The following is a 14,634-nucleotide window of genomic DNA, read 5'->3' on the forward strand; positions in this document are numbered from 1 at the left end:
TTTTCCCCAATTAAATATCCTCCCATTTTGCCTAATGCTCTCCTTCTCCATAGCTATGTAGAATGTGAGGCAGTTGTGGTCACTATCACCAAAATGCTCTCCCACCACAAGATCTGATACCTGCCCTGGCTCGTTTCCGAGCACCAAGTCTAGAATGGCTTCTCCCCTCGTCGGCCTGTCAACGTACTGAATTAGGAAACTCTCCTGAACACATCTTACAAAAACAGCTCCATTCAAATCTTCTGCTCGAAGGAAGTTCCAATCAATATTGGGAAAGTTAAAGTCACCCATTACAACAACCCTACTACGTCCACACTTTTCCAAAATCTGCCGAGCCACGCTTTCTTCAATCTCCCTGCTGCTATTGGGGGGCCTGTAGTAAACCCCTATCAAGGTGACTGCTCCCTTGCTGTTCCTAATTTCCACCCATACTGACTCGGTAGACAGATCTTCCTCGACAATGGAAGCCTCTGTAGCTGTGATACCCTCTCTGATTAGTGGTGCTACACCCCCTCCTCTTTCTCCCCCCTTCCCTATTCTTTTCTTACACTGAAAGACTGAAGCGACTGGGCTTGTATACCCTTGAGTTTCGAAGATTGAGAAGGGATCTGATTGAGACGTATAAGATTATATTGAATGGCGGTGCAGGCTCGAAGGACTGAATGGCCTACTCCTGCACCTATTGTCTATTGTCTATTGTCTATTTAAATGCTCTAAACCCTGGAACATCCAGCAACCATTCCTGCCCCTGAGAAACCCATGTCTCTGTTATGGCCACAACATCATAGCACCAGGTACTGATCCATGCTCTAAGTTCATCACTTTTATTCCTGATACTCCTTGCATTTAAAAAAAAACACACTTTAACTGATCCCTTTGTTCCTTCCCGGGAAAATCCTTCCCACTAGCTGATCTACCTCTTGCTATTGCCTCATCTCCATCAACTCTCACCTCCGGTATACAGCTCAGGTTCCCACCCCCCTGCCATACTAGTTTAAACCCTCTCGAACTAAGCGAGCAAACCTTCCACCCAGGACATTGGTCCCCTTCAGTTCAGATGCAACCCGTCCTTCTTGTACAGGTCCCACCTTCCCCACCTTATTTTCTAAGGATCTGTATCCCTCTGCTTCCTGCTCATTCATGTATCTGCTCAGATACATCTTAAATGTTGCTATCGTTCTCACCCCACCACCTCCACTGGCAATGCATTCCAGGCACCCACCACCTTCTGTGTGAAGAACTTTCCACATATATCTCCCCTAAACTTTTCCCCTCTCACTTTGAACTCGTGACCCCTTGTAATTGAATCCTCCACTCTGGATAAAAGTTTCTTGATATCCACCCTGTCTACACTGCTCATGATTTTGTAGGCCTCAGTCAGGTTCCCCCTCAACCTCCATCTTTCCAATGAAATTAATCCTAATCTACTCAACCTCTCCTCATTGCTAGCACCCTCCATACCAGGCAACATCCTGGTAAACCTCCTCTGCACTCTCTCCAAAGCATCCACATCTTTTTGATAATGTGGTGACCAGAATTGTACACAGTATTCCAAATGTGGTCGAACCAAAGTCTTACACAACAGTAACATGACCTGCCAACTCATGTAGTCAATAGAAGGATGCAAGTATAGAATTAGACTGTGAAGATCCTGAGCAGATTGATGTAAGTGCAGGTTTAGGCAGATTTAAAAGTGGACACAGCCCTAGGTCTGTGTGAGTTGTATCTCAAGCTGCTGTAAGAGACAAGGGTTCCACTTTACAAGAAGGGTGGTAGATATAGACCAGGAAACTGCAGATTAATGAGTCTCACATCAAACTACTTGAGAAAATAGTGAAGGATAAAATTAATTTCCATTTAGAGATGTAAGATTTGATCAGTGACAGCATGGCTTTGTCAGAGAAGGTCATGTCTAACAAATATAGTTGATTTTTCCAAGAGTTGACCAAAGGTTTGGATGAGGATGGGTGCTTAGTGCTAGGAGACAGAAGGTGGTAGTGGAAGGCTGTTTAAGTGTCGGAGCCCTGAAGTCCAATGGTGAAGGAAAGAATGTCGTATGCCTTCTTGACTGCTCCACTGACCTATGTTGCCATCTTCAGGGAACAATGGACCTGAACACCAAGATTACTCTGTACATCAATTTTCCCCAGGGCTTTTCCACTAACTGTATAGTTTGTCTTTGAATTGAATCTTCCAATTATAGTACCATCTACAGATTGACATAAAAAGCTCTCTCAATAAACTTCAAGAAATCTGCCCTTGCTAAACCCTTCAAACTGTGATTGCCTCAATTAATACTGGGGTTGCTGAAATCCCCTGATATAATTTCGCTGTTATTATTTTTATGCACATTAGTGAATTGACGACATACTGGCTCCTTAATTGTCTGCTGACTCTTTGGAAGACCTATAATACATACCTAACAGTATTTCCGTGCCCTTTTCATTCCTAAATTCTACCCATAGAGCCTCATCTGACAACCCTTCCAAGATATCGTCCCTCCTCCCTGCAGTAACTGACTCCCTTACTAATAATACCTTTACTGTTTGCACCCTCCCTGTCCTGCCTGAAGCTCCTATACCTGGGAATGTTAAATTGCACTCTTGTTCCTCACTCAACTATATTTCTACGATGGAACAACAACATTGCAGTTCCACATGTTTGCTGAGGGGCAGTTTTTTCATGCAGACGGTGGTGTGTGCATGGAATGAGTTGCCAGAGGAGATGGTGGAAACCAGTAAAATTACAACAGTTAAAAGGCATCTGCAAAGGTACCTGATTGGGAAGAGTTTAGAGAAATGTGGGCCAAATACTGGCAAGTAGAATTAGGCCAGTTTAAGATATCTGGTCGGCATGGACAAGTTAGACAGAATGGTCTGTTCCTGGCTGTATAACTCTATGATTCTATATCCTTCAGTCCATATCCTTCACTCGTCTTAAGGTTAATACACCTGTCATTAAAGTAGAGGCCATCCAGCTTCACCTTACTTCTTGGAGACACCAATGATTGAATGCACTCTGCCTTGGTTCCTTTTCTAATTTATGCTGTCAGTATGCTGATCGTTTGGATCAAGTATGATTGTCCTCCATAAGAGTGTTTATGTTTAGGTCTTCAGGTGGCTCAAGAGGCCAATCCGGGATCCACAGATTCATTGCATTGTGGGAATTGGTGGATGGTAATGGTGGTTGGAGGTGGGTCTTCCTGATGTTCCGTCTCTCATTGCGCAAGAGTTGCTTATGTTTGGTGGCACGGTGAAATAGTTTTCATGGCATACAGCTCTCTGCTGGAAAATGTTTATCCAGTGATTCAGGATTGTAGCCGTATCCTCCCAGTTGTTCATGTTGTTATAGAATTTCTTGAGGTTGGTCTGGAAATGTAAAACATTTCTTTCGACCACCAGGGTCACACTGACCTTCCTTCAGCTGGAGTACATGATCTGTTTTGGGAAGCATGAATTGGGCATTCAGATGACATGGCTGGTCCATTTGAGTTGCTGTTGAATGATGGTGGTGGTGATGCTGACTCTGTTGGCCTACTCCAAAAGTTTTAGTGTGTTTGTCTTCCCAGGTGATCTGCAGGATTTTTTGTCGGAATCTCTGGTGGTGTTCCAATGCTTTAAGTTGCCTACTGTAGTCCGTGTTTCAACTCCATGTAGCAGTGTGGGACTTTGTAGACCAGAAGTTTAGTCTGGGGCTATAGATCATGGTCTTCAAATACCCTTCTGAGTTGGCTCCACTGGCACAGCTGTGATGCTGTTATATTTCTGCATCAATGTTGGCTTTGGAGGAGAGAAGGCTGCCGAGGTATGGAAAGAGATCACATTTTCAAGGGGATGGTTATTGACCCTTGTTGAAGGAGGGGTGGTGGGACTATTGGGTGATGGTTGCTGGCATACTAGAGTCTTTTTTTATATGAAGGGTAAGGCTTAGGAACTTGCATGCCTTGGCAAAGCCATTTAAGATGCACTATAGATCATCCAGAGTGTGCTGCGATGGCATTGTCGTCAGCATATTGAAGCTCCAAGATAGAGGTGGTTGAGACCTTGCCCTTGGCCTTGAAGGTGGAAAGGCCTGCTATCCATATGGTAAATGATTTGAATTCCCTTGGACAGAATTTGGCCAGCGAGATTGAGGATGGCTGCAGTAAAGATGGTAAACAGGATGGGGGCAATGATGCACCCCTGCTTGACCACTATTTCCAAGGTGAAAGGCTCAGACTCCAATCACAATTGCTAAGCATTGTCACGGACATGTCATCATGCAGCAGCCTCAATTTCCTGATGAACTTATCAGGGTAGCCACATCTGCCCAAGAAAGCCTAACCATTAACTATGTCAAAAACCTTAGTTAAGTCGATGGAGGCCATGTAAAGTAGTTGTTTCTGTTTCTGACATTTTTCTTGTAATTGACATGCTGTGAAGATCATGTCTGTTCTTCCTCTGGACGGACGGAACCACACAGCAATTCAGGGAGAATTGCCTCAGATAATAGCAGAAATCTATTGGCGAGGACACGTGCAAGTATTTTACCATGAATTGACAGAAGGGAGTTCCCTCTGTAGTTCCCATAGCCATCCTTGTCACACTTTTTGCAAACAGTCACAATCAGAGCATCTCTGAGCTCTGAGTGGAGTTCTTCTTTGTGGCAGAACTTGAAGAGTAAAGCATGTATGTGTTCATGGAGCACCTTCAGAACATAAAACAGTATAGCACAGGAACTAGCCCTTTGACCCATGATGTTGTGCCTAACAAGACACCACATTAAACTAATCACTTCTTGCCTACCCTTGGTCCATATTTATGTGATTATCCAAAAGTCCCTTGAACACCCCTATTGTATCTGCCTCCAACACCAATTCTGGCAGCATATTCCAGACTCCTACCATTGTCTGTATAAAAAACATGTCCCTCACATCTTCTTTCAACTTTCCCCTTTACACCTTAATGCATGCCTCCAGGTATTAGACATTTCGAGTCTAGGAAAAAGCTTCTGACCCATCAACCCTATCTATGCAACTCATAATTTTATAGACTTCTATCGAACCTCTCCTGAACCTCCGCTGCACCAGAGAAAACAAGTGAGTTCTAACACAAACAGAAATCACTGGAAAAGCTCAGCAGGTCTGGCAGTGTCTATGGAGAGAAATCAGAGTTAATGTTTCGGGCAGAGTGACCCTCCCTCAGAACAGGCAGTCACTGAGGAATGTGATGTGGCTGTAACTTTTAGCAAATGCTTGGTCAAATACCAGCAGAAACAGTGAAATTAATGACAGTGGACAGGAAAAAGGATTGGAAATCCTGTCAGAGATAGGAGCAGAACTTCTCCAAGGCAGGCATGCATAAAAGAGAAGTGGCAGTCAGTCAAATATGAAATGAAAACCAAAAGAACTGCTGAGGCTGTAAATCAGAAACAAAAACAGAAATTGCCAGAAAAGCTCACCAGGTCTAACAGCACCTGTGGAGAGAAATCAGAATTAATGTTCTGGATTGAGTGAATCTTGCTCAGAACACGGGTTTTTCTGGCCTCTCCTTATAACTCACACCCTCTAATCCAGGCAGCATCATGTTAAACCTCTTCTGCACCTGACCATTCTTCACATTCTTCCAGTAATGTGGCAACCAGAATTGAATGCAGTGCTCTAAGTGAGGAACAACCAAAGCTGCAGCATGACACCCTGAGTCTTGTAGATGGGATTTGGGGAGAATTCCTTAAATTGGTTCCCTTACCAGCCAACAGCTTTCCTGTGACATCACTCTGACTTTACCTTAAAGCCATCTGTATAGCCTTAGTTATATAATTCAACACGACTAGTCTCAATATCATTCATGTGAAGCCGATCCTAACAGTACAGCCCCTTCTTTCCCAGTTACTACTGCCAGTGCCCATGAATTGAAACTGTTCACTCCCAGACCAACCTTTGAGCCGCAAGTTTAATTTAGAGAATAAAATACACCTGTAGCCATCTGGTGACATCACACCACAGGTGAATCAATTTCCATTTATATATTTTGCATGAGAATCATGGTGCTGAAAGGTTCTTTCGTTTTAATGCAAGACACGTCAGACCCTTATATCTCAAATAGAAAAGTGTTGCTTTATAAACAATCTTTCCACTGTAATAACCTATATAGTGCTGAACCAAGCAGTGTTATCTTGGAAATGACTAACAGTAGTGTTGAGAAATGGTAACCAAATCAAATAATTCAATTTTTCTACTAAAGTCTAAGAAAGATTGTACAAGTAAAATGGATCCAAGTGCTTATTTTTAATTTGTTGACACACAAATGTATATCAGGCCCACATCTATGGTTATGAGTGGCAATGTTGCCTGTCATTGTCTATCCTTTTATTGTTAACCCTGCTGCAGGGTTAACAGAAGCTAATTGAATGTATCCACTATTTAATTTTTAACATCTCTAGCCATTGGATAATTTGAACCAAGAAATACTGACTGAATAGGCAATATAGAGTGCTTTTGGGCCCAAATTTTGAAGTGGAACAACTTTTCAGAATCATTTTTCCCTTTGATTTATTTTACTCTTTAATAACTTTTTTTAATCTTAGTAGTAAAATAATATGTGTCAAGGATAAATTTTGAATATACAAATTTTCAGTTTGAAATGACTGACACTTCCATTTCGAATTGACAGCTATAATGGACTGACGGGTCTGATTGAAACACATTGCGGCTGCTGTATGCCAAAGAAATTCAAAAAGCTGACTGCCAAAGCCACCTGTAAGAATGGCCGAATGATTCTTCTGGAATACCTCCTTTTCCAAGAATGTGAATGCAATTATGACGTGTGTAAATCTGTCCAATAGAAGAAGATCCTATTTGGTGCAATAAGTGAGATACACTCTACTGAAGGAATACAAATCCAGAACTACTCATCATCAATATTAACATGAACATAATTGCACTTTTTAATCAAGAGAAAAATGTTATAATTATGTTTAATAGAAATTTTATAATGAAGAAACATTCACCATTTTTTCTCTACTTGCTTTAGCTTTCTTTTAAAGTACATACATCCCATTTATGAAAGTTAATCTTATACTGTCTACAAAAAATAATAAACACTGAATTAAATGTTTAGAATAATAGTATTTCATTTTTTTCATTTTCTAATATGGTTTAATTTGAAATCTCTATTGATAAAATCATCCTACTGAATATAGAAAAGAAAATCCACAAATATAATTCAGTTTTATGTAGCTGAATCAATCCCAGCTAAATGTTTTATCATGTTTACAGGATGTTGATGAATTTCACTGCAAAGCTGGCCTTTGACAGGGTCTTCCATAGCAATTCCAGACTGACTGCAGTATGCCTATGACAATGACATCTCTGCTCTCCCAGAAGAGAATTGTAATACCTTCGCAGTGACATACTGAAGAATTGGTCTCAGCTTCAACCTCAAGAAATCTCAAATTCTTTACCAACTCATCCCAGATCAAGTTCCAGTCCATCCCTCCATTAAGATCAGTGGTGAAATCCTTCGAAGCGTGGAACATTTCCCTAATCTGGGAAGCTGCCACCCATCAAAGGCTGATATCCGATGCAAAGATTCAATATTCCATGCAATCTGTGAATGCCACTGTCAGTCACTGAAGGAAGAGAATCTTCTGTGACTCTGACATTTGGGCTGATCTTTGAGTATAAGTTAATCATTATTCTGATTCTTCTATATTGCTCTAAAACCTTCAAGACTAGATGAAGTATTGTAAACAATTGTGGCCCCAGCACTGATCCCATTGGCATTCCACTCATGACAGGTTGCCACCCCAGAAATGCCTCCATTATGGCTAATCTGTTTTCTTTTTGTTAGCCAATCCTGCACAGTTTGAGAGTGGGAAACTTAGGTCAGAAACAATCGATTCCAAGGATGACAGGTTTGAATAGATTGGGCTTGTACTCAGTGAGTGTAGAAGAATGAGAGGAGACTGTATTGAAACATAAGATTTTTAGGAGCTTAACAGTGGAGAAGAGGAAATTCAGTGAGGTTATTTCCCCTTGTTGGAGCATCTAGATCCAGAGGGCATACTGTCAGAATAAAGGGGTCTGTTAGACTCTTTTCATCTTCAAAGGGTCAGGCCAATTTCCTCCTGACTCAGAGTTCATGGCACTTGAGGAATCCACATAGTTTGGATTCGGGAACCCTTTGAGAAGTAACTTCAAAAAGGCCTTGTTCTTGCCCATTCCAACACATAAGTCATGTCCCCTGCAATATGGCCCCGTATAGTGCACCGAACAATTCATACCAATAGATAGCCCTTCTATTCCCAGTATGCTCTATGTCCTGAACCAATGAACCATATAATCACAATGATGTGTGTGGAGCTACTCAAAAAGAAAAGCTATTATTCACAGATTTTCTTTGTGGAATAAAATGCTGTTCATACAACTCAATAAAAGTGCCAATTAAACAAACGATTAAATATCACTTATGGAAGCCTCAAATGTTTCACACATATTAATTTTATACAAAGAAACATTTAGACAGGAGCAGTGACAAGGAATCTCCTAGATGGACGATCAAACTCGTGAGCAAGTGATTGTCAACAACAATTCTTTTCTGACCAGTCTGTCATGTGATAAGTTGTGATACGACTGTGTAAACAACATCTGCTGCACGACCCTCTTCAATCCTCCTTGTCATTTCCTTGAAAAATTCAAATAGGTTAGTAAAACCCTTTAAAAAAACTGTGTTGACGATTCCAGATTAATCCCCACTTTTCCAAATAACACTGAATCCTATCTTTCAACATTGATGTTAGTAAGTTGCCCTCAATCAAGGTCAGATTGACTGGCCTATAATTACAGGCAAACCCTTGCATGTTTTTGAGTAATGGTATAATGTTCATAGACCTCGAGTCCTCTTGTACCTTGCCTGAATTCTGTGGGGATTGGAAAATGATTCTCAAAAAGTCTGTTATTTCCCCCATGACTTCCTTTTGAAAGCCCAAGTGAAATATGCACCTTCAAGGAAATTAGTCCCTGCAGTACATCTCATGTAGCTAATATTTCACATTCCTTATCTTTAACCTGAATGTTTGTATAATCCCTCTTCTTTGTGAAGGCAGAAACTAAATATTGATTGGGAACCTCGCTCACATCCTCTGCAGCAACACACAAGTTATCACATATAATTGAGAGAGCCGAGACCCTTTCTGTCATTAGTTTCTTGTTCTTAATGTACTGATAAAACATCTTTGGGTTTTCTTTAATTTTGTTGGCAGATATTTTCTCATACCCAATCTTTGTTTTCCTAATTTCCTTTCTCATTTCAATCCTATACTTTCAATACAGCTCAAAGCTTCCCTAAGTATTACGTTTTTTAAGATTGTCGAAAGCTTTACTTTTCTGCGCTAGCTTAGCTTCTGTGCATCTGGATAACCATGGAACTCCAGACTGAGCAATACCACACGTTTGCTTTGTGGTGACATGTCTACATTGTGCTAGCATCCTCTCTTACTCACTTAGTGCCTACCTGAATGCTTGCATCATACATGCCTTATCTTGCAATGCCATGCCAGTTAGTGCATTGGAACTTCAAATAAATTTAAAGGCTATGAGTAAATTGATAAACTCTTACAGAGAGGTTGCTTGTCAGCAGAGATCTGTACAGGTGGGTGTTGAATATCGGGGTCCCATAAAAACTATTTTTTCTCTACTATTTACTGTGGCATAATACTTCATTTAAGCAATTATGACAACTGTGATTATGTATCTGAAATTCTAGCATATAAAAACAAACTGAAAAATTATAAAAACAGGGGTCATATTGAACTAGCGTCAACCATTTATCTGGTGCCAAAAGTATCTTATTATCAGGAGGTTGTTTTAAAAGCTAAGAAATATTTGTTCTTCCAAAGAATGAATCATCAAATGAAGATGGACAAGGGATCAACAATTATCCAATGTGATGAGTGTCCATTGGTCAAAAGGGTTGAGATAAGTGATTGACACTATGTAAGTTACCGACCCTGGAAATCTGAAATAACAAGTGCCAGGGGCAGAGGGGAGGCTTTTTAGGGGGTTCTCACTGATCAGATCTTATAAGTATCAGGTCAGCCAGCATCCGAGGAGCAGGAAAATTGATGTTTTGATTCCTTCAGGAATAATGCAGGGAGGTCTGGTGTGGAGAGATAATTGGAAGGCGGGTGGGGCTGGGGCGTAGGTAGCTAAGAGTCCAATAGGTGGATGGAGGTGGGGATGAAGATGATAGATTGGAGAGGAAGTTGGAGCGGATAGCTGGGAAAGAAGATTGGCAGGTACGACAGGTCATGAGAATGGTGCTGAGCTGGCAGATTGGAACTGGGGTAAGGTGGGGGGAGGGGAAATGAGGAAACTGGTGAAGTCCACATTGATACCCTGGGGTTGAAGTATTCTGAGGCAAAAGATGAGGCTTTCTTCCTCCTAGCGTCGGGTGGTGAGGGAGTGGCAATAAAGGGGCCCAGGACTTGCATGTCCCTGGTGGAGTGGGAGGGGGAGTTGAAATGTTCAGCCATGGGATGGTGGGTTTATTGGTGCAGGTGTCCTGGAGATGTTCCCTAAAGCACTTTGTGAGACGGTGTCTATCTCCCCAGTGCAGAGGAGACCGCATCGGGAGCAACGGATACAATAAATGACATGTGTGGATGTGCAGGTGAAACTTTGATGGATGTGGAAGCCTCCTTTGGGGCTTCGGATGGGGGTGAGGGAGGAAGTGTGAGTGCAGGTTTTGCAATTCCTGCGGTGGCAGGAGAAGGTGTCAGGAGGGGAGATGGGTTATTGGAGGGGCGTGGACCGGACCAGGTATTCATGGAAGGAACAGTCTTTGCGGAAAGGGGTGGGAAGGGAAATATATCCCTGGTGGTGGGGTCCATTTATAGGTTGCAGAAATGTCGGCGGATGATGCGGTTTATGTGGATCCCACTGTCACCATCCCCAACTCCCAGAACCCTGCTTATGACTCCACCCCCATTCCCACTACCACCACTCCCACTCCAGTTACAGGCTCCGCCCCCACTCCCAGCTCCACACCTACACCAGGTCCTAGCTCCCAGCCCAGCCAAGTTTTCACTATCCCCCAAGACCTCCCCCTCACTGAGGACGAACGATCAGTCCTCAGCAAAGGCCTTACCTTTATCCACCTCCGTCCACGCATCGATGAATTCAATATGTGTTGTGACATCAAACCCTTCTTCCGCTTACTTTTTCAACCAGGACTCCTGCCCACCTTCCGAGGACCCCTTCACCTGCCTCCAACACACTCCTTCCACCTGGACACCCCGTGATAGTCTATTACCCGCCCTCGATCTCTTCATTTCCAACTGCCACCGAGAAATTAACTGCCTCAACCTGTCTAAACCCCTCCCCCACTCCAACCTCTCACCCTCACAATGCGCAGCCCTCCACTCCCTCTGCTCCAATTCCAACCTCACCATCAAACCAGCAGATAAAGGGGGTGCAGTGGTAGTTTGGCGCACTGACTGCTGAAGCCAGACGCCAACTCGGGACACCTCCTCCTACCGCCCCCCTCGACCATGACCCCACCCTCCATCACCAAACCATTATCTCCCAGACCATACACAACCTCATCACAAAAGAGATCTCCCACCCACAGCTTCCAACCACATAGTCCGGGAACCCCGCACCACCCGATTCTATCTCCTTCCCAAGATCAACAAGCCTGATCACCCCAGCTGACCCATTGTATCAGCCTGCTCCTGCCCCACCAAACTCATCTCCACCTACCTCGATACTGCCCTATCCCCCCCTACTCCAGGAACTCCCTACATATGTTCGAGACATCACCCACACCCTCCACCTCCTCCAAGACCTCCATTTCCCCGGTCCCCAACGCCTCAACTTCACCATGGACATCCAATTCCTCTACACCTCTATCCATCATGACCAGGGTCTCCAAGCCCTCCATTTCTTCCTCTCCCGACGTCCCCAACAGTACCCTTTCACTGACACTCATTCGTTTGGCTGAACTGGTCCTCATCCTTAACAATTTCTCCTTCGAATCCTCTGCCTTCCTCCAGATGAAAGGGTTAGCCATGGACACCCACGTGGGCCACAGCTATGCCTGTCTCTTTGTTGGCGAAGTAGAATAGTCCATCTTCTGTAGTTACACCTGCACCACTCCCCACCTCTTCCTCCATTACATTGATGACTGCATTGGCACCACCTCATGCTCCTTTGAGGAGGTTGAGCAATTCATCAACTTCACCAACACATTCCACCCCAACCTTAAATTCACCTGGACCATCTCTGACACCTCCGTCCCCTTCTTGGACCTCTCCATCTCAATCAATGATGACTGACTTAACAGTGACATTTTTTACAAACCCATCAACTCCCACAGCTACGTGGATTACACTTCTTCCCACCCTACCTCCTGCAGAAATGCTATCCCGTATTCCCAATTCCTCAGCCTCAGCCATATCTGCTTCCAGGAGGACCAGTTCTACCACAGAGCACACCAGATGGCCTCCTTCTTTAAAGACTGTAATTTCCCTTCCCATGTGGTTGAAGATGCCCTCCAACGCATCTCATCCACTTCCCGCACCTCTGACCTCAAGCCCCATCTCTCCAAACCTCAACCAGGACAGAACCCACCCCCACACCCTCCCCACGGTCTTCACCTTCCACCCTACCAACCTCTGCATAAACTGCACCATCCGCCGACATTTCCACCACTTCCAAACGGACCCCACCACCAGGGATATATTTCCCTTCCCACTCCGTTCTGCTTTCCGTAAAGACTTCCCTCCTTGACTACCTGATCAGGTCCACGCGCCCCAACAACCCACCCTCCCCTCCTGGTACCCTCCCCTGCCACCGCAGGAATTTCAAAACCTGTGTTCAGACCTTCCACCTCACCTCCACTCAAGGCCCCAAAGGAACCTTCCACATCCAAAGTTTCACCTGCACATCCACCAATGTCATTTATTGTATCCATTGCTCCCGATGCGGTCTCCTTTACATTGGGGAGACTGGATCCCTTCTCGCAGAGCATTTTAGGGAACATCTCTGGGACTCCTGCACCAATAAACCCCACCACCCCATGGTCGAACATTTAAACCCCCCACCCCCCCGCCCCCACTCTGCTGAGGACATGCACATCCTGGGCCTGCTTCACCAGCACTCCCTCACCACCCAACGCCAAAAGGAAAAACACCTCATCTTCCGCCTTGGAACACTTCAACCCCAGGGCATCAATTTCCTCATTTCCCCTCCCCCCACCTTACCCCAGTTCCAATCTACCAGCTCAGCACCATCCTCATGACCTGTCCTACCTGCCAATCTTCCTTCCCACCTATCCACTCCACTCTCCTCTCCGACCTATCACCTTCATCCCCACCTCCATTCACCTATTGTACGCTTAGCTACCTTCCCCAGGCCCACAAGCCCCTCCCATTTATCTCTCCACCCCTGATGCTCCATGTCTCATTCCTGATGAAGGGCTTTTGCCTGAAACGTCGGTTTTCCTGCTCCTCGGATGTTGCCTGACCTGCTGTGCTTTTCTAGTACCACTCTAATCTTAAAAATCATACAACACCAGGTTATAGTCAAACAGGTTTAATTGGAAGCACACTAGCTTTCGGAGCGACGGTCCTTCATCAGGTGATAGCGGAGGGCTCAATCCTAACACAGAATTAAACCTGTTGAACTATAACCTGGTGTTGTGTGATTTTTAACTTTGTACACCCCAGTCCAACACCGGCATCTCCAAATCACTCTAATCTTGACTCTGATCTCCAGCATCTGCAGTCCTCACGCTCACCTAGCAGTCTTCATCAGGCTGTCCTCATCAGGCAGATGGAAGACAGAACAGAGGAACAGGACAAAGACCTTGGGAAGTGAGAGAGCAGGATGCTGGCCCCACTACTTTAATGTCCATGCAGCAGTCTCTTTGTCCTCTGTTATCAGTGAACCATTCCCAATTATCACAGTTGTATACTTTCTTTCTGTAACTAACTCGTGTCATATCTAAACCACTGTTTCTTGACAAAGTCAATAGACTACCAGAACATTACTCACAAATCATTGCCTGCCTAAATTAGGGAACTGTGATCACGATCCCCCTAAAATTCATAATGGAGGATGGGGTGGGGGGGGTCACCTTGATGTAGGCCGCATTGAGATAGTGATTTAACCCCTAGAGCAGTGTTAACTCCCTGCTCAACACTGAATTCAATCAGAGGAATAGGTCAGAAACAGGGGGAGGGCTAGCCCTCAGTCCAGTCAAAGGGAGGGTAAGGAGTACTGTGTCCTAGTACTGTCAGACAAGGATGTTGTCCACACATAGTGCAGGATTTGACCACAGTCAGTAATCAGCTTGGAACTCTCACCATGTGGGGATCTGTCCATCCCCAGTCCAGGGAGTGGACACTGGTCAGGAAGACCAGTCCCATTAGACAGGACAATTATTAGTCAGGGAGCCTTTGGGGTCTGAGGGCTGCTTGTCAAAGTTGATCATAGGTCTCATGTTAATACAGTACTGGGAATTTGGCCATTGATTATTGAGAGGCGTATAAGGCGAACCTAAAGGGATAACGGACTGAGATATTAGGAGATGGGAACAAGGACAGTGATGGGGAGGCTATCTCAAGGTGTAGGGAGTGTTTCTAGAACAACAT

General features: G+C 44.2%; 1 protein-coding gene across 1 annotated transcript in view; it reads left to right on the top strand.

Annotated features, from left to right (window-relative positions):
* LOC122558126 overlaps positions 1-7,057 on the top strand; it is a 112,209-nt gene extending 105,152 nt beyond the window's left edge. The window contains exon 20 of the mRNA XM_043706444.1: positions 6,651-7,057. Coding sequence (XP_043562379.1) covers positions 6,651-6,822 — 172 coding nt within the window. The 3' untranslated portion in view covers positions 6,823-7,057. The remainder of the gene's footprint in view (positions 1-6,650) is intronic.
* The last annotated feature ends 7,577 nt before the right edge of the window (positions 7,058-14,634 follow it).

This window comes from Chiloscyllium plagiosum, chromosome 16, assembly GCF_004010195.1.
Source record: "Chiloscyllium plagiosum isolate BGI_BamShark_2017 chromosome 16, ASM401019v2, whole genome shotgun sequence".
In the NCBI taxonomy this organism is placed as follows: Eukaryota; Metazoa; Chordata; class Chondrichthyes; order Orectolobiformes; family Hemiscylliidae; genus Chiloscyllium; species Chiloscyllium plagiosum.